Here is a 24,917-nt window from a genome sequence, read left to right on the forward strand (position 1 = left end):
TATATATGTTTGAAAATAAAACTGTATATGTTCATGATATGCGTATTACTGTTATAGAACTGACGTGTTGACATTTTACTTTGTCTTCTCAGTGAATTTTAAAATAAAAATGGCATCAGATACATTTTTACAGTACATTTTTTGACAAGTTAAACTGATTCTCACTGATTCATTCTCTCTCAATAACACGCTGGCACTCTCACCCTACTTCATCTATTAGAAGAAGCACTTACATTTAAGTGAAATCCATTAATAAAGCATCTCTTCAGTTGGAATCTAAAGGCTTATTCATAGTGCCTGAATGAAAACTTACCTTTTTGACTTCTTTACTTGATCTGAATGTCTGCTGAACAAAAGAATCACTTTCAATGGCTTCAATTTCTTTTACTCTTTTTACTTGCTCTATCAGGGTGGCTTGGTCTAAAAAAAGAGGGTATAATGTCAGTGTATTTTAGAATATAAGCTTGTTAACAACACTATACCTAAGCAATGTTCTTTCTTTCTTCCTATGAAGTAATTTCACGACTTCAAAATTTAACGGATAAAAAGAAATTATAGTTAAGCTATAACAAGAAACTCTTTTTCCCCTAAGATCCGCAAATATAACATTCCTACATACTAAAATTCTCACCTAAAACATTGCTGAGAAAGTGCTGCCATAATGATCTAAGCTAATCTGGTGGGAGGGTTAAAAAAAAAACACAACAAAAAAAACCCCTATTTTATTATGGAAATACATATGAAAGGAATAAGAGCACAATAAATCCACCTGTAGCCATCATCCACTTCTATAATCATTAACTTTCTATTATTCTTAATCTATTCTTCCTCACTTCAATTTTTTTGGGTAGACCTCGAGTATTTAAAAGTAAATCCCAGACATTCCTAAATATTTTAGTAGGAATCTCAGATAGGGCTTAAGAAAAAACAAAACAAAACAGTATCATAACTATAATACCATCTTCACATCCAACAATATTATCAATAATTCCTTAATATCACCTTATACAGTCCACGTTTAATTTTCTCTGATTGTCCAAAAAAATGTCTTTTCACAGCTGGTTTGTTTGAAACAGGATCCAAACAAGGTCTACACATTACACTTGGTTGGTAAGTATCTTAAATCCTTCTCAATCACTTACAGTCCACTGTCCTTCCTTTCATTGCCATTTATTTATTGAAGAAACTGGATCATCTGTCCTTTAAAATTTTCCACATGCTGGATTTGGCTGATTTGCCTCTCTTAGTGTCATTTAACATGTTCCTCTCCCCCCCCACAGTGTGTGTAAACCAGAAGTTACATCTAGAGGCTTGATAAGATTCAGTGTCAATTTCTTTAGACTGAGAACGCATTATAGGTGGTGCTGTGTGATTCATGACTTCATGTCAGGATGCACTTCTCCCACCTTCAGTGACATTAAGATTGAGTTGTGGGTCCAAGGTGAGGTCAGCCTGACCCTCCTGTTACAAAGTACGCTTACAGGTTTTAGCAGATATTAATGTTTGTTTGTTGCTTAGATCCATCATTTCATTTTGGGTTGCAAAATGGTGATCTTCTAATTCTATTATTCTCCCTGCATTTATTAGGTCAGATTTCCTTTATAATGAAGAACTCCCCTCATTAACTATTTAGTGTCTGTGAAACATAGTCTGTACAAGAAAAGGCACAAAAAATGTTTAATTCTTTCCCTATATCAATTCTATCCAACTATGACCATTTTTAGTTAATAAATATTTATATATTTAATGTATTTTAGTCCATGGTAAGTCATTTTCATATTTTGATGCTCAAATGAGTCCACCTTTGGGTAGTGGGAGCCTCTTCAAGTTGGCTCCTGCATCTTTTTGCTATGATCCCTAGTAGGTAAGGCAGGACAAGGTGTTCCAGTCTCATTGAGTACAGTTCCTGTCCCGGGGCTGAAATGAGCCATTTCTCTAAAGAGCTTTGGACTTCTAAAGAGCGGGGAATGATATTTAGAGACAACAACTTGGGCAGTAGGGGTGCTTGTTGTTACTGGATTGCACTGCTCCTCAGCCTTTTCAGTGGGTGGTACAGGAAATACAGGTAACCCCCGTTTTTCGAAAGTTCCCATTACACACTTCACTTTTACAAGACCTACATTAGCTCATGCTTCGCCAACTGAAAGAAGTTCGAAGAGGATTTTCAATTTTATTTTTTAAAAAGGTGAAAAGTGAAAATAGCATTCAGAATTTGTTTTGCAGCGATCCATTATAGAGGCGGTGGGCTCCAAGGGGTGAGGCTGGCACTGCTTTCAGTATAGGTTAACGTTACTTTAGGTTTTATGCTTTATCTGGTATGATTTACTTTTAGGGTCACGGAACACTCAAAATTTTTTTCATATAAATGAATGGTAATTGCTCCTTTGCTATATGCCATTTCGGCTTAAGAAAGTTTTCATAGGAATGCTCTACTTTTGGGTAGTGGGGCAAACCTGTGCATATTTTTAGGAGAGAAAAAAATAATATGAGTTCATGCTGATACTACCAACCAAATTAAAGATGATAAAACTTTTAGTCTTTGGTTTTACATTTGTATATGTTTTCTCTTACTCTCACATCTTAGGCCTTCATAATAATGATCAATAGTACTTACTTGTTTTTCCTAATACGTCAGCTGAGTATGTAGTAGTTTCAAAATAAGAAGGCAAACATTACTATTAACAACAAGATGAATTAATGCAGTTTAAATTTTCTTTGTTTTTTTTTTGATCTTAGAATTTATTCCAATGATGAATTGTCAAAACATTATGTTCTAAAGTCACTTGAAATAATTCTCCATTTGATTATGCTACCAAATTAATATAGTTAGGTTAATTTGTTTCAGTTCTTTTTTGATTTTTAGGTCTTGCTTTGTTTTATTGCCTTTGTGATTAATATTTGTTTTTTAACTGCATAAAACACTTACATAGATCTAAAGCGAAAAAAAACAACATTCAGAAAAGTGTAGGTTTCCTATCCATTTCCATTCCTCTGGTTCTACCCCCAATCCATAGGTAATCATTTTTATTAGGTTTTCATTTTTATCCTTCCATGGTTTATTTTTGAAAATACAAGTATACATATACTTTTCTTTCTTACATAAAATAGCACACTACAAATTCCTATGTGTATTACTTCTTTCACTTAACAATACAAGTATGTCTTCACTCTCTATATTCTCACAGTATAGAGTCTTCCTCATTCTGTTTTATAGCTGTATAGCAATCTATTTTATGGCTTTATGGTATTAGGTTGGTGCAAAAGTAATTGTGGCTTAAAAGGTGAAAAATAATTGCAAAAACCACAATTACTTTTGCACCAACCTAATAGTTTTTCCCACCAATGCCCTTTTGGAGATCATTTGAGTTGTTTCCAGTCTTTTGCTTTTAAAGTTAATGCTTTAATAAACAGCCATGTGCATGTGTCATTTCATATATATATATTTTACATACTAGCTGGGCAAAAAAAACGCAGTATTATGGTTCGCACCTTTGCTGTTTAAAGTCTTGTTCTAAGCTAATATGAATACATAGGTAAGTGAGGAGCTACTATATACTCAGCTAAGGCATTTAAAAATGTTGGCATTTTAGACTTCATGGATAATAGCTGGATCTCTTTAGAGAGTATCAGAAGATATTTGGTTTCCCAAGTTCCATAAAAAATTAACATTTTATGAAAAATCATTGTGTCAACTTTCGGCTAATCACATGTTACAATTACACAGTCTTATGCAAGCTCCAGTTTATTTAAGGGAAAGACAGTGCTTCTGAAGATGTGTCCCTGACAGCTGTAACCAGTCTTTTCTCCTGTGAGAAATCATGCATGGAATGTTTGGAAGTAACAGCCCCAGAGCCAACATGCCATCTTTGGAAGAATACATTTTCTTACATAAAAGCACTGTTAGAATGTCATGGAAGAGCAAATAGCTCCACATGCTTTAGAATAAAAGCTCCTTTGTATTTTAATTATGCAATGTACTAATTGAGCATGTGAAATGAGATGAGTCTTTGCCCAGCTAATTTATTAATGTCAACACACCCCATACTAGTGGATAATATTTTTGTTAGTTACATGTATAATAGTATTAATAGAGCACAGAAAAAATATAATGGAGTTGTTTCCAGTCTTTTGCTTTTAAAGTTAATGCTTTAATAAACAGCCATGTGCATGTGTCATTTCATATATATATATTTTACATACTAGCTGGGCAAAAAAAACGCAGTATTATGGTTCGTTTCTACATGACCCAACTTTGTCAATATGAAAACCCATTTGTTTACATAGGTCTTAACTAGCTCACAATCATTAATTCCTAAACAAAAGACAGTATTTCTGACTAAGATGACCTCATATGTATCAACTGTTTGACCCTTTGGATTTTTTCTTTTAACATATTCTCTCATTTGAATTTACAAAGCACATCATTAGTTTTAAATGTCAGAGGTGAATGCACAAACAGTATTAAGTCTAAAGTTTGTAGTGTTTGTACTTTTAAATATGGACATACAACCAGCCAGTATGTTTAACAAAACAGCACTGAGAAATTAGAAAGGAAGGAAGGAGAAAGATTAGAGAAAAACAGAACATTATCTTTGCGTCTCTTTAAAGATTATCCAGGACTAACAAAGTGACAGAGCAAATAAGGGAAAGCCAGTTTGCCTGATTTACAACATGAAAATAAACCAACATAGCTTTTACCTTTCAACGTGGGGACCAGCTTACTGGTGATATTTAAATTAAAGAGTGTGATATTTGATTTAAAGAGTAAGAGTGATATTTAAATTAAAATTTGAAAGATTCATGGGAGATTTACATTTTTAGCCTTATAGTAGCCCAGCTTCATTCTGTCCGAAAAAACAGACTTAAAAAATGTTTTAAACGGCTTCATACTCAAAATTCTAATATCAATGTCCACAAACGTATGTCTTGATTATAACCCTGTCATTTTGGGAAGCAGAATAAAACACATCAATAATATATAGCAAATTGTTTTAAATTCAGGTTAAGTTATACAAGCCAATTTTTCATTTAAAAACTCTGTACCAATTTTAAAGACTGGGAAAAATGTGAATTAAAACTAGTTATAGTTTATATATATGGTATGAATGCCTCGCATACAAAGCATCTTGTATTCATTAGCCCAGAGGTAAAAATAAAGAAAAGCGCCAAAGTTATTGGGAGAATCAAAGTTATAGGATGTTTTTAATTATTAACATGGTAAAAAAGAAGGAAACATCTATTAGTACTTGATGCTTTTTGATACACATATTATTGGAAATAAAATGAATTCTATAGGTTGTTTATAAGATGTCAGTAGAAGGGAGACATATTTCATAATAGTAAACTAAAAAATAATGGAGGCAGAAAGCCAAGTCACTATGGACTAAAAAAAATCAATACTAACTCACCGCATGGAAAATCATTGTTTCTTTTGTGATGAAAAATTAAAATAAAATATTTTATTAGTTACTATTGATATTGTATTAAAAAAATTAGGCTCACTTCAAGTTATACTTGACAATCAATTTCACGTGATACAACATTTACAGAATTTTCTTTTAAAATATCAAATGGTACACAAATTTAAGAGTAGTAAATAAATATGACAAAGTCCAATATAAACCTTTTATTTGAAAAGATGAAATTTTAATCTGTACACCATTTGTAATTATAAACTGATCTCTGAACTGGCAGCTATGCTACTCCAAGGACAGCAGATGGCACTATTACCCAAGATGTAACCATGGCATAAAAGAATGTAAGTTTCACGATCGGCATCTTACACGTGAAAATCTTATCTTCAACTGACTCCTTTGAATATTAATATTTTATGAATTTACCAAAGTTAAAATGCATTTTACATTACAAAGAGTTTGGGTTGGTTGGCCTCAAGTTATTGAGTTACTTATGCTACTCTTCCAGGGGAAAAAAAATTATGTAATCGTACTGCTACAAATACATGAATAATATAAAAGGATATCTTATTTTCAGTTTGACTGAAATTGACTCAAATTTTAGTCAAGAGTGGAAATATCTGTGAAATTCCTTTTTATAGTACATATGGATACTGAAAACAAAAACATTCAGATACTGAAATGTGAAGAATTTTCATGTGCTTTACAAGAAAAAAAAGCAAACAGCAGCACACCAGAGTTAAATAAGTAAGTAAATAAATAAATAAAGCTACTCAATAAAATTTGTGAACAAATAAAACATCCCATAAAACTTAACTTGAAATTCTAACGTTATTAAAACAATTTCTTATGAACACAGATTTTAACAAAACACTGCCATTGCTCTCCCTTTCAAACCAAAGCATACAAAGCACATATTAGAAAATTCATACAACCCCAACATTTTAAGGTTGTTCACAAGTCCCCTATCCCTGGGCATAAATTTCCAGAACAGATATCCACAAATAATTTGAAAGATGACAAAACTTCTTAAGTAGAATGTGGCTTATTAGTCTTCTGGAAGCTTATGATACAGTACCACGTTATATATGTCAGTGAGGCTCCTGAAGTGTCTCTGATAACAACCCCCTTTGGATGGGCTCCAAGACAGACTCATCTTTCCATATCAAATTAAGTTACAGGAATAACTTTAATGTGACTGCACCAGTGGAGAATTTCTGATAAACATTTTAATAAGTGCAAGTGCACTGGGTATCAGGCTAGGCTTTATTAAAAACAAAATCCACACTAAATACCTCATTTAGCTCTTCTCACCTAGAATGCTTTCAACTTTTCTGAATCCTCCCTGTCATTTAAGGCCACACCTAATACCCATCTTTCGGTGATGCTGTCCCTTGCCACCTGTGAGAAAAGGGGGTCGTCCATAGTTTGTTTGGCTCTTACATATAAGGTGATCAAACAATATGGTGAATGTTTAAATTAAAAAAAAAAAGTTTTACAGTAAAATACACATTGCCATTAACCCCCCTCAAAATACTCTCCCTTGTGGCACCTGGATGGCTCAGTTGGTTAGAGAGCGAGCTCTGAACAACAGGGTTGCTGGTTCGATTCCCACATGGGCCAGTGAGCTGCGCCCTCCACAACTAGACTGAAGACAACGAGCTGCTGCTGACCTTCCGGAGGGGTGGCCAGATGGCTCAGCTGGTTAGAGCGTGAGCTCTCAACAACAAGGTTCAAGTCCCACAAGGGATGGTGGGCTGCGCCCCTGCAACTAAAGATTGAAAATGGCAACTGGACTTGGAGCTGATGGGCCCTGGAGAAACATGCTGTTTCCCAACATAAAAAAAAACAAAAAACAAAAAAAAAACTTCACTAAAGGTAATAACTCTGCCATCTGAAACAAAACAAACAAACAAACAAACAAACAAAAACTCCCCTCACTTCGAACACACTTATCCCATCATTCTTGCCACTTTCTGAAGCAGATCTGGAAGTCCTCTTTCTTGAGTGTCTTTAGTTGTGCTGTCATGGCTGCCTTGATGTCCTGAATCATTTTGACTTTGGGGAAGAGCCAGAAGTTGCACGGTGCCAGAGCCAGTGAATAAGGTGGATGAGGACACACCGTAATGATTTATTTGACAGAAATTGCTGTATACCAGAAGCAATGTGTGACATGGAGCGATGTCATGATGGAGGGTGATTAATGGCACGCTTTAAAACACACCTTCTCTCAACCGTAGCTCACAGCTGACTGACTGCACTGAACAAGTTGAACCTTGTCACACACTGTGACTAAGGTTTGATGCGCCACTTCCCGTATTGAAGATCCCTGCCTTTCTGTTGGATGGCACTCGGCAGCAGCATTCACCGTATTTTGTGGTCACAACAGAAAGGCTCCATGTCACATATCACTTCTAGCATGGTAATTTCTGTCAAATAAAAACATTACGGTGTGTCCTCATCCACCTTATTCACTGGATCTGGCACCATGCGACTTCTGGCTCTTCCCCCAAAGTCAAAATGACCATGAAAGGTAAACGTTTTGAACCGATTCAGTATGTTGCCTTGTGCTGATATTAATCTCTTCATGAGTGAAAGCTTCATTTCCCCAGCTAGAGGGAACATACCTTTTTGTGTCAACTCCAGGACTGAGTGTACTGTGCTTTATTATTTAGTAAGCAGTCAAAAAACATTTGTTGAAAAAGATCGGAGGACATTCAAGTAACCATTTAAAAAATGAAACTTCATGGAGGGAATATCAAATTATCAGAAGTTTTTGTAACTTGAAACACTAAATGTCTTTAAATGGTTAGTTTTAATAGTTCACATTATCTGGTTAAACTCTGTCTCTGCTACTTAGTAGCTGCATGACTCTGGGCAAGTGGTTCAAGCTGTGATGGTCTCAGCTTTCTCCTCTGTGGCATGGGGATAACAGATTAAACATCATAGGATGGCGGACAGGTTAATTCCTCCCAACCCCCCATTCAAATATTTGAGCACATTCAATGTACCAGGCATTGTTTTACATGCTAGGGTTTAGAAATAGATAAGCTCCTCTCTCATGGGGCTCATAATTTAATGGGACAAATAATAAACATACACATAAACAATATGATATCAAAGAAAACAGAGCGGGATAGAGGGTTAGAAAGGAGAAAGGGGGTTATTTCAGATGGGGTCACCTGGGAAGAACTCTCTGACATGGTGCTATTATAGCAGAGAGAAGAACCACGTGGAAACCAAGCCATGAAAATCTGGGAGATGAAACCATGCTCTTAAAGAAGGATTTAAAGCCCCTGATAAATGATAGCTGTTATAGTAACAGTACTAGGGTGCCCATTTAGTAAGATTACTGAAGACATGGAAGTTGGCTGAAAAGTTTGTATATAAATCTCTCAGTTTCTGACTGTATGGTTTAAAGCTGGCTACCTTTTCTGAGTTCAGCTGGGTACTAAGCCGTTTAGCTCACACTTCTTGTGGCATCGCCTGCGGTGTGGCAGCGCTGTGTGAATAACTGGAGGAGGGGACAGGCCTGTGCACATCACTGAGAAGGCACAAAAGGCCCTGCTGAATTTTATCACCCACAAAGACCCTGGAGTCCCCCCTGACTCACTGAATGCTGCAGGCTGAGTGGGGAAGCAGTGCTTTGCTGACCCACGTCCTCCCGGGCTCCAGTGACTCAAAAGATGGGAGGTCCTGTCACTTCCTAATAAATGTCTAGGAACACAAACTTCCCAAAATGGTAGTTATGTAGTAGAAATCATGATATAAAGCAAACGTGTTTTAGTTTAGTGTCTGTAGGTCTACAGACACTTTGTTTTGATCATCAATATTTGGAATGCCGTTCTAGTGGGGAAGGTCATAGAAGCTAATATTTCATTTAAATGGTTGTTAAAAAGGCCAGAGGAGCTGTTCTGGTAGCAGAAGTAGTAAGCACAGTGGTAACAAAAGCTTAACATTTGTGGCACTCTGATGCACTAAGCACTTCACAGGGATTACCTCATTGAACTATCACAACCATGAGAAATAGTACTATCATTATTCTCACTGTACAGGTGAGAAACTGAGGCTAAGCTACATGGCCAGTTAGCCTGAGGTCACGTGGCCAGTTAGCCTGAGGTCACGTGGCCAGTTAGCCTGAGGTCACGTGGCTAGTTAGCCTGAGACATGGCATCTGATCCTTGAATTATGATCTAGTCATGATTTCCTGGTCAAATAAATTCTATACCCATACCTGCCAAGCAACAAATAATTTTTCCCCTCCTTCCCACCCATTTATTAGAAATAATAACTGGTTTTGGTACTGTTTGTACTTTGTATTTTAATGCTTGTTCATTCAGTAAAAGACAACGCAGCTTTATTTGTACAGGAGATGTCACATATATTATCTTGATCTTCTGGCATTATCTTGAGCTAGATTACAGACGTATATTTTCAGAATCTTTCTTTCACATTTGAAAAAATTGTTCAGGAATTATACATGTCAGATTCCCAAAACCTTCATTAATAAATAAGAGATATAAAGTTTTTAGAAAACCTAGTAGCATTCTTTCATTCAAGCCTGAAAACAACCTGAGTATTAGGTTACCACTTTAGAGCTGTTCTTTATCTATTGTGTAAAAACTGTTACAAAAATCTAGCATGGTGCCTGTGAATTTGGCTAAACCAATAACGATTATGAAGTCTAACTACAGAGACTATTGCCTTATGCTTGTTTCAAATGTAATAAACATGGGTAGTCAAATCCACTTCAATAGAGTGGTAAGAAATAATCATTCTAATAAAGATAAAGCTACTGGAAATTTTCTTATTTTAAAAGGATAGTTTTATATATATATATATATATATATATATATATATATATATATATATATATATATATATATAAAATTTGAGATATACCAGAGAAATAGGGCAGAATACAGACTCTGAAGTTGCTGTTTGCTGTCCATTTTAATTCTAGAATTCTTATTGACTCTAATTAAAATTCTGTAGATGGAAGAGTTATATGTTTCTAAGGATCCTGCAGTGAATGCTGTCTGCCAGCCATCTACAAACACCCCATAACCACACACAACTCGCCTGTCAGGAGAGCTAATGCAGACATCTCCGGGCACACCACATTTGTCACTGTGGCTAATATCAGAGATATGCAGCTCTTTTTTCTTAGCACACAAAAGCAAGATATGTAATTCAATGCTCAATTTACCCTTGTCTCACAGGAGATTTTTCCCCGCTAATTGATAGAAATTAAGCCATTAATCAAGCCACTAGCCATCATTCAAACCAGAGAAGATGAATACAAACTTTCATCATAACCACCTTCCCCATTTTAGTGTTCATTAGCATTAATTTTTAATGCAATTATGCTATTCTTTTACGCTGAGCTCATAAATTACTGCTCTTTTGTTGCTGGCTGGCCTTGTAAAATCCAAACTAATGCTTTGTGCTCTGATCTTAAAGGCAATTACTAGGTTCTTCTATCTTTTATATCTTTGCATACCCAATAACCTTTATATATAACGAACACCCATGACTGACTATGCCTGTTTGTTATTTTAATGCCTCTATGTAAATCTCTGTGAATATATAAATGCAGTCAAATGTACATACAACATATATATACACACATATACCACATACATTACAAAATATAGGTGTAACTATAAAAATAAGTTCTCACAAGTTCATATTGTAGTTTAGGTTCAAATATAAAGACTTCACTACGGTTTATTATGATTAAAGTGTAATACATTATTAAAGTTATAATTTTTATAACAACTTTGAGAGAGAAAATAGGAATAGTGGCTGGCTTTATAAACATTTATAAGGGTCAAACAACTATTAAAAGTAGAATAACTGTAAAATATCAAAATCTCTTAGTTCTTTACTTAGGGTTACTGTTTCATGTTTAAGTCCTTACTTTGAAAAATAACTTGTGTTGAAACCTGAAAATTAATGTGATGAAAATGAAGAGTACTGGACGATCAAAAGAACCATTTATCCAAGAGTGTGTTTACCAGTGTATGTACTAACTCCACAGTCTTATGTTTTGCAGAGTGGATGCATTGGTTTATTAGAGGATAATAGTAAAATGGAAAGACAGAATTCCAGAAAAAAATACTGAACCAAGAGGCAACACATCCAATCAGTCCTCCATCCTAGAGAAGGTAGAAAAGATGGACTCTCCTTACAGTCACCCAAAAGCATTGGTTATGCTCACTCTTCGTGCAGAGGAGAGAAAAAGAAACCTACAACTCTCTTCCTGTATCATCTCAGCAATGCCTTTTCCTTTATCTGCAAGTTGTTATGTTTGGGCTGCCCACTAGCTAGCGAAAGAGTGCATACGTGGCATTAAGATTAACGACATAAAACTTGATGGGGCAACGTCAGCAGCACTGGTGTTGGTGCCAGCCCAGTCACCTTCTGGAGTTGCACAGCTGTGGTCTCACCCTAACACTACAGGATAGGGGTAGGGAGTAGAGAGTGTATTCAGGAGTTTTCTACCAAAAAGAGGTTGTGAACCATTAACTTTTTAAGATATAAAGAAGTTGATGATCAGCTTGACTTCACCTTATGTTTCCGGTCATGGCTAGTTCTTTATTGGATCTCATCTTAACAGGAAGTTACCCATGGATTAGCTGCGGTGAGGCTTCATTGTACAAGGACTTGATTCTTTGAACCAGGGGACTTGTTACGTCAGGATAAGTGGACAGCCTAAGCTCACGTCTTTTGCGATCATCCCTTTCTGATGTCAGAAGCAACTAGGCACCTAACACTTGTACTTGAACATTAAAGTTGTCAGTATAAAGTTGTGAGTTCTAACGCCTCTGGTGTTCTAATGCCTCTAAGCATTTAGTGTTTGGGCTCATACGCTTAGAGAAAATAGTCCACTGCTCCATGTGCTTTTATTTCCCTGAACACATTAATAAAAATGTTGGGGTTCAGAAACAGGAATTGAAATTAATTCACCCAATATGCTATGCCAGGTGCTGGACTAGGTGCTAGAGATTTCTAGCACCTTGAAGTCAGATTTAAAAATGACTTACTTTTGGCCCTCAGAGTCCCTGGGCAAAATGGAACTTTTATATAGAATTTTTATTTGCAAATAGTTATGAGCTGGTAATTACAAGGATGTGTTGTGTTTACAAAGTGCCTTTAAATCTGTTATTTCACTTAATCCTGAAACAGAGATACTTTTTGGTAATAAATGGTACCTTCACTTTTCAGATTGGATATCTGATATGCTCATAACTTAAGAGATACCATAAGCAGCGTTAAGATATGAAACCAAGTCTTTATACTTCAAATTCTGCATGCTTCCCATTGCACCACATAGCGCCTGAACCTTTGAATCGCTGACAACCATACCTGATGAATAGTTCTGACTATTTATGCTTATGTTAAATGTTTATCAAATTTATGCAATTTTGTTCTTTTACACAGAGATGTGGTAGGGAGGCTGTAGTGGATGGCAGAAGACACTAACTTCTCTTTGTTAAAAGCAGAAGAAACCATTAAATACTTCAAATTGCAATTTTTAAAATTAGCTTTCTGGAGGTATAATTTATGTGGAATAAGTACACTCACTTAACACATACAATTTAATGAGTTTTGACTATGTATACATCTGTGTAACCAATACCACAATCTAGATTTAGAATATTTCTATCACCATGCAAAATTTCTTTGTGCCTCTCTGTGGTCAACTTCTGTCGGTGCCCTGACTACCAACAATAACAGATCTGCTTTCTGCCAGTGTGTATTAGTCTGCATTTTCTAGAACTTCATGTAAATGGTACACACTCTTTCATGTCTGATGTCTTTCACTCAGCATATTTTTGTGGTAGCCCCATGTTGTTGGGTATATTTGTTGTTTGTTCTACTACTGGTAGAGTTCTACTATATGAAAACCCATAATTTGTTTATCCATTCACACGTTGATGGACATTTACGTTGTTTCCAATTTCTGGCTTTTGAGAATAAAGTTGCTATAATATTTATGTACAAATTTTTGTGTGGACATATATTTTCACTTCTTTTGGGTAAATATATAACATTGGCATGCCTGAGTTATATGGTAGGTTTGCATTTCTCTGATGACTGATATTGAGCATTTGTTAATGCACTTTTGGCCATTCATTTCTTTTTCAAAGTATGTGTTCAACTAATTTTTTGTTCCTTATTAAATTTGGTTTTTGTCTTATTACTGAATTATAAAAGTTCTTCAGGTATCCTTTGACAATATGCATTGTCAACATTTTCTCTCCTTCTGCGAGATTTGCGTTTTTGTTCTTAATGGTGTCTATCAAAGGGCAAAAACTTTTTAAATTCAAAAAATCGATCTTATCATTTTAAAATATGGGTTGTGCTTTGTGTGTCTGTCAAAATTTGCCTACCTGAAGGCTGCCAGGATTTTCTCCCATATTTTCTTCTATGTGTTCTATAGTTCTAGTTTTTATATTTAGGTCTACAGTATATTTCAAGCTAATTCTTATGTACGATGTAAGATAAGGATCAATGTTTATTTTTCTCTATAAGAATATCTAGCGTTTTCAGCACTACTTATTGAAAAGACTTTCCTTTCCCCACTGAATGGCCTTGGTAATTTTGCCGAAAATTAATTGGCCATGTATATGAGGGTTGATTTTTGGTCTCTCTAGTCTGTTCCATTTATCTACATGTCTATCCTCACAGTAATCCACAGTCTTTATTACCATAGTTTTATACTATGTCTTGAAATCATGGAGTGTAAATCATCTGACTTTGTTCTTTTTAAAAGCAGCTTTAATTATTCTGCTATTTGCATTTTATATAAAATTGATTCTTACTAGAAACAGTGCTCCTAACACTTTATATTGAATTTTAGCATAAGAATGCAAACTATAATACATAACGAAATTCAATTTCAGGAATAAGTTGAAATGATTAACAAAATTAGACACTCTCCAAATATTAATTTGCTAGGTACAGCACTTGAAACGAGAAAAGGAAACAATGACAATTAATTAAATCAACTTTAAAAATAGTTCTGGGACCTCATCAAGTTGTAAAAATGTTATTTATCACAAATAAATATTGCCATTGTAAACTTTATTTCTTCTTTAGAATAAAAAATGGAGCCACATTCATGTTACTTTATAAAGGAGTTGCCACATAAGATACTAATTGTTTAAATGACTAAAAAAAGTTGATGGCAAGATTTTGTTTTGGTCAATGAATGCAGTTTAGAAAATATATTCAGGTGTAACTGTTGAAAGAAAAACTAGTAGGGAAAATAAAAAAAGACAGACTAATAGAAGAAGCAATTCTTCAGGTACTGTAAAGATCCAAGAGTGAATGTATATTTTTAAGAGTGTGAACTACCTGTAGAAATTCTAACTGCCCAGGGAATAGAACTGGGGTATGTAGATCTCAAATCAAGTGGATGAATAATCTCTACTCCTCAAACTATCATGTAAGAAGCAACATACATAGGCATTCTAAACTGAACTCTGAAGTCTGTAATTATAATCTCTTCTCTGTTTGGTCCATCATTTTGCCAATACTTTATCCTCATTACCATTTTTCGCTTCAAGAAATGCAAATAAAATTATTGGCTTTTAATCAAGAAAAGCCCTAAATGACACATTATCTATAATATTTAAAATAGGGTGGGCTCTGTATGTTTCTCTGTGCTGAAATAGTTGGCCACGCTGCATCAAGAAATACAGTCGTAGAGGTGACGTCATAGGAATGGCGGCAGCGGGGCACACTTTTTGAGTTCTCCTCCAGATCTTATCACAAACGGGACACCTCACCACGTAGAACAGCTAAGAGACTCATGCAAGGATTACTTGAAGGTGGGCAAATTGGGAGAGCAGGGGAAGAGGGAAGGGAGCGAAGTGGAGATGCGGCCCGCATCTGCGGCGGTGAAAACGAGGCCAACATCCGCAGCTGCAGAGACGCAGGGGATCCCAGGATGAAATAGAGAACACAAAAGCCAGGAGGTGGGCTGTTTCCCTGCGTCCCACATCTGATCTCTCCCACCAAGGGGGCAGCATATCCAGCATCTGAGGCAATAACCTCTGTGAGACCTCCAGTTGGGCCCTAGGCCGGACAAAGGACACAAACTCCATACCTGGGCCCCTTCCCCCCTCTTCCAATCCTACCCCAGCCCTTCCAAAGACTTAAACTGGCCCCTGAACTGAGGGGTAGTGTCAGATTACAGAGGAGCCTTAGTGCTCAGGCTCTGGGAAGACTGGTGTGCAGCTGTGACCCAGGGAAGAGGCTGGGAAGAGAGTGATTTTTGCTGGGTTAGGAGAGAAGAGACTCCTCTACCCCCAGCCACCACCTTTTCTGGCCTGCAGGAAGAGTATGACACGGATGGGCTGGGAGAAAGAAGACCCCTCCATCCCCAGCCCCCACCCTTTCTGTCCTGCCTAGGGCGGGGCAATTACAACTGCTACAACTGCGGAGGCACTCCCGGGGATCAGCAGTAAGCGGCAGACGCAGTGCTAGGCTTTCAGCAGCTCAGAAATTTCCCACCCGCCACACACACACACACACACACACACACACACACACACACACACGGAAGAAGTGCCCTAAGACTCAGCAGAACTGGATACAGAGCTGGTGGTGCTATTCTCAGTGTACGTGTGTGTAGGCAAGGGCAGAAACTGCACTGATCTGTAGAAAATAACATCCAGACCCCTCAGCCCCACTCATCTAAATCTGCAGTCCCAACGTCACTCTGGGCACCAGGTGACTGCCTCTGCTTGCACAATACGCAGGGGACTCTTTGGTACAGCAGAGGACAACCTGGAGATTACTTGGTGGGCTTAAGCCAAAAGTGGTGCTGCTTTTTGTTTTGTTTTGTTTTGTCTTTGTATCTTTGCCTGTGTTGAGTGGGGGTTGTCGGTTGTTTTTACATGTGAAGGTATTTCATTTTTTGTTGTTGTTGTGGTGGTGGTGCTTGGTGATTTGCTTTGTTCTGAAATTGCCCTACCAGGGCCCAGCTTAAGAGGCACAAGATTCAACATAGCCAGAGGGCAACTCCAGACCAAACCAGAGTACTACCTGGTTGGACCTACAAGTGACACACCCAGAGGGAATTCTCTACAAGCACAAGAGCCCATAGAGGCCAAACCACATTTAAGTGGTCAACCTTCACACAGCAGAACACCTTGCAGTGGGCAGAGCCAAGTCTCACAACTAGTCAACCTAGGAGTTAACCCCACCTACTCACAAGCAAAAAGCAATTAAAGATCTTCTCTAACAGGACAATATACACAACACAAAAGTCACCTTTGGAGCACACACAGAGAAGAAGAACGAAGTAGTGCAAGTCAAATATAAACGACACATACTACGTAAGATAACCCAGCAAGAACTAAGAACTCTAGGGGATGTACCTAATACATTAAAGCAAACACAGAGAGTCAGCTAAAATGGGGAGACAAAGAAACATGTCCCAAATAAAAGAACAGAAGAAACCTCCACAACTGGAACCAAATGAAGCAGAGGTAACCAACCTATCAGAGACAGAACACTGATGATAAGAATATTTAAGGAGCTTAGAGACGACATAAAGAAGGATGTAGAAATCATAATGAACAATCAGTTAGAACTAAAGAACACAATTACTGAAATAAAGAACTCACTTGAAGGAATTAACAGCAGGTTAGATGAAGCAGAGGATCGAATCAGCAACTTAGAAGACAAGTTAGCAGAGATCACCCAGACAGACCAACAGAAAGAAAAAAGAATAAAAAACAATGAAGATGGTTCACGAGACCTGTGGGATAACATCAAGCGCAACAACATGCGCATCATAGGAATACCAGAAGGCAAAGAGAGGAAGCAGTAATCCCTTGCTTCCTCTCTTCATTTGAAGTAATAATGTCCGAAAACTTCCCTAATCTGATGAAGGAAACCAACATACAAGCCCAGGAAGTGCAGAGAGTTCCAACCAGGATAAACCCAAACAGGCCCACACCAAGACACATTATAGTTAAAATGGCAAAGGTTAAAGACAAAGAGAGAATCCTAAAAGCAGCAAGAGAAAGACAGAGGATTACATACAAGGGAACTCCCATAAGACTATCAAATGACTTTTCTACAGAAACATTGAAGGCCAGGAGGGAGTGGCAGGAGATACTCAAAGTGATGGAAAACAAAGGTCTACAATCTAGATTGCTTTAGCCAACAACACTATCATTTAAAGTTGATGGAGAGATAAAGAGCTTCCCAGAAAAGAATAAGCTAAAGGAATTTATTACCACCAAGCCAGCATTGCAAGAAATACTAAAAGGACTTATGTAAATAAAAGAAAGATGAAAACAATTTAACTACAAATTTAAAAATGGCAATAACTATGTACCTATCAATAATCACTTTAAATGTAAACGGATTAAATGCTCCAATCAAGAGACATAGGGTGACATATACAAAGCAAGACCCTTGTATGTGCTGTATACAAGAGACCTCACATCAAAAGACACACACAGGCTGAAAGTGAAGGGTTGGAGTAAGATATTTCATGCAAATGGAAATGAGAAAAAAGCTGGATTTGCAATATTTACATCTGATAAAATGGACTTTAAAATGAAGAACATGTTAAAAGACAAAGATGGGCACGATATAATAATAAAGGGATTGATCTGACAAGAGAACATAACCCTAGTAAACATCTATGTACCCAACATAGGAGCACCTAAATACATAAAACAGATATTGACTGACATAAAGACAGAGATCAACAGTAACACTATCATAGTAGGGGACATCAACATGCCTCTGACAACAAGGGACAGGTCTTCCAGACAGAAAATCAATATGGAAATGACAGCCTTAAATGACACACTGGACCATTTGGATTTAATCGATATTTTCTGAGCATTTCACACCAAAGCTGCAGAATACATGTTCTTCTCAAGCGCACATGGAACATTTTCCAGGATAGACCATATGTTAGGCCACAAAACAAGTCCTGATAAATTTAAGAAAATTGAAATCATACCAATTGTCTTCTCTGACCACAGTGCTATGAAATTAGAAATGAACTACAGGAAAAAAACGAGAAGACACACCAATTCATGGAGGCTGAATAACATGTTACTAAATAATGAATGGGTCAACCAGGAGATCAAGGAAGACATCAAAAGATACCTTGAGGCAAACGAAAATGAAAACACAATGACCCAAAATCTATGGGATGCTGCAAAAGCAGTCCTAAGAGGGAAATTCATAGCATTGCAGGCCTACCTAAAGAAACATCGCTAATTAACAGTTTATCTTCACACTTAAAGTATCTGGAAAAAGAACAGCAAAATAAACCCAAAGGGAGTACAAGGAAGGAGATAATACAGATCAGAGAGGAAATAAATGAAATAGAAACCAGAAAAACAATACAAAAGATCAATGAATTCAAGAGTTGGTTCTTAGAGAAGATAAACAAAATTGGCAAACCTTTAGCCAGACTCATTAAAAACAAGAGAGAGAGGACTCAAATTAATAAAATCAGAAATGAAAGAGAAGTGACAACAGACACCGCAGAAATACAACAAATTTTAAGAAATTACTATGAGCAACTATATGCCAACAAATTTGACAATTTGGAAGAAATGGACAATTTTCTAGAGGCGTACAACCTTCCAAGGCTAACTCAAGAAGGAACAGAAAACCTGAAGAGACTGATTACCACCAGGGAAATTGAATCAGTAATCAATAATCTCCCAACAAACAAAAGCCCTGGACCAGATGGCTTTACAGGTGAATTTTACAAAACGTTCAAAAAAGAATTATCACCTATTCTCCTCAAGCTCTTCCGAAAAATCCAGAAGGAGGGAAGACTCCCAAAAACTTTTTACAAAGCTATTATCACGCTGATCCCAAAATCAGACAAAGACACCACAATAAAAGAAAACTACAGTTCGATATCTCTAATGAACATAGATGCAAAAATCCTCAACAAAATATTAGCGAACAGAATTCAGCAATACATTAAAAAGATCATACACCATGATCAAGTGGGATTCATGCCTGGTATGCATATGCAAGAGTGGTTCAACATCCACAAATCAATTCATGTGATACACCACATTAACAAAATGAAAAATAAAAATCACATGATCATATCAATAGATGCAGAAAAAGCATTTGATAAAATCCAGCAGCGATTTATGACAAAAACTCTTAAGTGGGAATAGAGGGATCATATCTTAACACAATAAAGGCCATCTATGATAAACCTACAGCTAACGTCATACTCAATGAGGAAAAGCTAAAACCATTCTGCTCAAGATCAGGAACAAGGCAAGGTTGACCATTTTCTCCACTTCTATTCAACATAGTGCTGGAAGTTCTAGCCACAGCAATCAGACAAGTAAAAGAAATAAAAGGCATCCAAATCGGTAAGGAGTAAGTAAAATTGTCATTATATGCAGATGACATGATACTATATATAGAGAACCCTAAAGACTCCACCAAGAAACTATTAGAGCTGATAGATGAATTTAGTAAAGTAGCAGGATACAAAATTAATATTCAGAAATCAGTTGCATTTGTATATATCAAGAATAAAACAAAAAGGAGAAATTAAAAAAACAATCCCATTTACAATTGCTCCAAAGACTATAAAATACCCGGGAATAAATTTAACCAAAGAAGTAAATAAAGATCTGTACTCAGAAAATTATAAGACACTGAAGAAAGAAATGAAAGAAGATACAAACAGATGGAAACACATACCATGTTCATGGATAGGAAGAATTAATATAGTTAAAATGTCCATACTGCCTAAGGCAATATACATACTCAATGCAATTCCTATCAAACTACCAACGACGTTTTTCACAGAAATAGAACGTATAATCCTAAAATTTATATGGGACCATAAAAGACCCCTGATAGCCTCAGCAATATTGAGAAATAAGAACAAAGTGGGAGTTATAACAATACCTGACATCAAATTATACTACAAGGCTACAGTAATCAAAACAGCATGGCATAAAAACTGACACATAGATCAATGGAACAGAATAGAGAGTCCAGAAATCAATCCATGCCTATATGGCCATTTAATCTACGACAATGGAAGCAAGAATGTATGGTGGGGTAAAGACAGTCTATTCAATAAATGGTGCTGGGAAACTTGGTCACATGCGAAAAAATGAAGCTGGACCAACTCCTTACACCATATACAAAAACAAATTCAAAATGGCTTAAAGACTTAAATGTAAGACCTGAAACCATAAAATTCCTAGAAGAAAATATAGGAAGAAACTTCACAGACATTACCTGAAGTAAAATTTCTACTGATATATCTCCTCACGCGAGGGAAGAGAAAAAATAAACATGTGGGATTATATCAAACTAAAAAGTTTTTTCACAGCAAAGGAAACCATCAATAAAACAAAAAAGGATCCTATTGAATGGGAAAAGATATTTGCCAATGATATATCTGTTAAAGGGTTAATATCACAAATTTATAAAAGACTCACTCAACTCAACTCCAAAAAAACAAACAACCCAATTAAAAAATGGGCGGAGGATATGAAGAGACACTTTTCTAAAGAAGACATGCAGATGGCAAACAGACACATGAAAAAATGCTCAACCTCACTAATCATTAGAGAAATGCAAATAAAAACCACAATGAGATACCACCTCACCCCAGTCCAAATGGCTATCATCAATAAATCAACAAACAACAAGTGCTGGCGCGGATGTGGAGAAAAGGGAACCCTTGTGCACTGTTGGTGGGATTGCTGATTGGTGCAGCCACTATGAAAAACAGGATGGTGGTATCTAAAAAATCTGAAAGTGGAACTATCTTATGACCTAGGAATTCCACTCCTAGGTATCTATCCGGAGAAATCCAAAACTCTAATTCAAAAATCTTTATGCACTCCTATGTTTATGCAGCACTATATACAACAGCCAAGACATGGAAACAACTGAAATGCCCATCGATAGATGACTGGATTAAGAAACTGTGGTTCATTCATACAAATGGAGTATTACGCAGCCATAAAGAAGGAAGAAATCTTACCATTTGCAACAACATGGCTGGACCTAGAGAACATTAAGTTAAGTGAAATAAGTCGGACAGAGAAAGACAAATACTATATGATCTCACTTATATGTGTAATCTAAAGAAAAGAGTAAGTGAATGAACTAATCAGAAACAGTTTTGGAGACATAGAGGAAAAACTGAGGGTTGCTAGATGGGTGAGGGGGTGGGGATAAGGGGGAAGGTGAGGGGATTCGAAAACAGTCGGTAACCACAAGATGGCCATGGGGTTTTGAAAATTAATTTGGGGAATGTAATCAATAATGTTGTAAAGATTTTGTAGGGTATCCGATGGACACGTGTCCCATTTGGGAGACCACCTCAGGGATGATGTAGATGCCTGATCACTGCACTGTACACCTGAAGCTGAACAATAATGAATGCAAACTATAATTATGTGTGTGTGTGTGTGTGTATGTATATACTTACAAGAAGCGGAGTACAGCATTAGGAATAGAGACAGTGGAAATGTAATGGCTCGGTGCGATGTCAGAGGGATAGTGGATGGGGGAGGAGGGTTCACACAGTGTGAGACGTTTAAATGATAAATGTCTTAGTATTACTTTGTCTTGTGTACCTGAAACTAATAATAAAAAAAAAAGAAATATACTCGTATATGATTCTTATTTGGTTTGGTTTATTGCTGTTAACTTTGGACAGGCTTGAAATCTCCTTGACAATAATGAAAATTATATGACAGTCAGAGCTATGAATTATATGCATATCTATATAATTTTTTCAATTAAAATATTCTCCCATAATGATCTGACATTTTAAATGCTACTTTAAGAAAAAGAGGATAGCAAACATTTAAGTTGGAAATCTCATATTAATAACATCACACCCTCATAAAATGGAGAAAAGTTTCCTTATTTTAACCTGTTTCTAATAAATTATGATCTCAATAAAACAAATCATACCCAATTCCTTTATTTGCTGTATTTTTTTTAAAATTGTTAAATTTATTGAGATGACATTGGTTAGTAAAATTATATACGTTTCAAGTGAATAATTCTACAATACATCATCCATATATTGCATTGTGTGTTCACCAGCTAGTCAGTTTTCCTTCCATCACCATATTTGCCATATTAAACTGAGACATATGTAGAGCCTTTCAGATATGATGAGGATCAGAGTATAAACTAAGAGATAAAGGAATTAACAAATGGGAAATGAGATACACATTTAGCCCATTCCTCTGTGACAGGGAAATCAGTAATAGGAACAAAGTAATATTAACCATTCATTTGCTTCTAATAGTATATTTTCATGACAAACGATGCTTTAAGTCATAAAGTTGTAAAATAATAGGCAAGTTCAACTCTATTTACAGGTGGTTAAGTGACTGAAAATTACTACTCTGTTTTAGCTTCACAACTAACTATACAACCTTAAGCAAGTCTTCCCATTCAATTTCCACCTTCTCATCTGACTGAAGGTATGATATGTACTATAAAGTGCAAATATGACCTCTAGATAGAGGAAGCACTTTAGCAGAGATGAGTCTGTTGTTCCACAGAAAAGAACAGGGCCCTATAGGACTGATAAATTGAGAGGAAGAAAAATCCAGGAGATAAGGAACTGATGATGGAAAGATTAGGATTGTGTGGGAGCTAATCCCTAGGAATGAGGCAGGACAAGGGATTCTGACAATGTGAGAAAAGGGGGCAGGAAAAAAAACGGAAAGTGAGATGGTGACAGAACATTTACAGCAGTTCTGAGCTTCACATGCAGATCCGCCAATGACAGCTCAGAGCGAGAGGACAGTGACTTCAGGGCATACCCTCTAACCACAGAAACATAATTTCTGAGCAACCTATTCTTGACACATTTTAATTCTATGGGTCAATATCAACTCCCAATACGTGACTGGTGCTCTAAAGAGCTGTGATCTTTGGGAATGGGGAGATGGCAGTGCTAGTAGCAATCATTCTGTAGTATTTCAAAATCTATAATGGGTCCTTACAAGTGGAGAAGTTTATAAACCTGTTAAGGTATACGTGCCAGTGTGTAGCATCTGTAACTGAAATGACAAGGAAGTATTAGGTATGTTGGATATAAGTAAACTTTCAGTAAACAATGTGAAAATTATACAAATAAAATTCTAATGCATGAACACTAAGCTTGATTAAAAATATAAATTTTATATACACACATACACAAACATGCCTAAACACTGCCAGGCCTACTTAAACTCATTTAATAAACCGAACCTGATATCATATAACAATATTAACACTAAAAATAAACCTTTGAAAATGAAACCACTGCAAATCCACAGTGAATTTTAAACATTTCAAGAAGAGTTTTTACAGGCTGACTTAGGGCTTGATCCTGGCAGCCAGATGGACATCGGAGGTCAATAATCCACAAGCAGTGAGACGGTGATTAGTCAGACAGTAAAACAAGTCCCTGGAAGCAATTACTGTCCAACACGTCAGAAAGCTATTTGACCAAAAGAGTCAGAAAATGGATTTAAAAGATAAGTTTCACTGTCTCCCTGCTGCCTGCCTCCTTTCTAAAAATCTTGTTTAGTAAACACATTCATAAAACCAGTTACTACTCAAACTATAATTAGTCACTGCAAAAGGCCTTTGCTCAAAAGTGACAAATGAAGGAAGGTTCTTCTAAACCAGACAGGTTTACTTGTTCCTCTACATGCTGATTACAAAGGAAAACATATTTATTTCTTTGTATCTGTCCAGTCTGAGATACTACTGCAAAGCTGTAAGCTCTAAGAGAATCTGATCTGGTTCAAAAGGTTATCAACCATCTTGAAATTTCTTATACAAAATAGCAATGGACCAAACCACCATGAAGTAGGGAACTAACATGTGATAGTCTAACAAGAATAGCATTTGGGTCACATTAAGCATTCACAAAGAAATCTAGAAGGTATTGGTTAAATGATGAGCTGAATATAGGCTAGTGTTGCTAAAGAATGGGGCATTCCTTTATAGGGGAGGGAAGGAAGCTCCTTGAAGATTCTTTCTTTCCCTCTCTCTCTCTTTTTATTCTTTACTTTTAGGGAAATGGCAGATACTTACCTATTGTTCTCAAGAATTTCTTAAGAGTACTTCAAAGCTACCTTTCACTGTCCTTGAAACTATAAAATGACGACCTTTATAGGAGCAGGATTCTATTTCTATTTCTTCTCCAACACATCATTCAACAGAAGTGACCACTTGCCTCATTCTTGAAACTTTTCATTTGGCTTCCATGACACTACATACTCCTGGTTTTCTTATTCCTTACTAGTTACAATTCCTCATTCTCTGAGACTGGCCTCTCTAGATGTTAGGGTGTTCCAATGCTCAGTCTGGGACCCTTCCTCTTCTTTACCTTCAGTCTCTCTGTAGGTGACCCATAGCGATAAACCACCTATATGCTGATGACCCTCAAATCTTTACGTCTAGTCTCTGCCATCTTTATCAAACTCCAGA

The 24,917-nt window shown here is 36.5% G+C and overlaps 1 protein-coding gene across 3 annotated transcripts in view; it reads right to left on the minus strand.

The window, feature by feature from the left end:
- Window positions 1-24,917, minus strand: part of RSRC1 (arginine and serine rich coiled-coil 1) — a 384,075-nt gene that overhangs the window by 12,107 nt on the left and 347,051 nt on the right. For 2 of the 3 annotated variants that reach the window (XM_081073945.1, XM_081073946.1), the window contains exon 8: window positions 314-420. In XM_081073945.1, the coding sequence (XP_080930071.1) occupies window positions 314-420 (107 nt within the window). Of the gene's footprint in view, window positions 1-313; window positions 421-2,614; window positions 2,636-24,917 lie in introns of all 3 variants that reach the window. The other variant, XM_081073944.1, reaches the window with a different exon arrangement.

This window comes from Rhinolophus hipposideros (assembly GCF_964194185.1).
Source record: "Rhinolophus hipposideros genome assembly, chromosome: 2".
Classification (NCBI taxonomy): Eukaryota; Metazoa; Chordata; class Mammalia; order Chiroptera; family Rhinolophidae; genus Rhinolophus; species Rhinolophus hipposideros.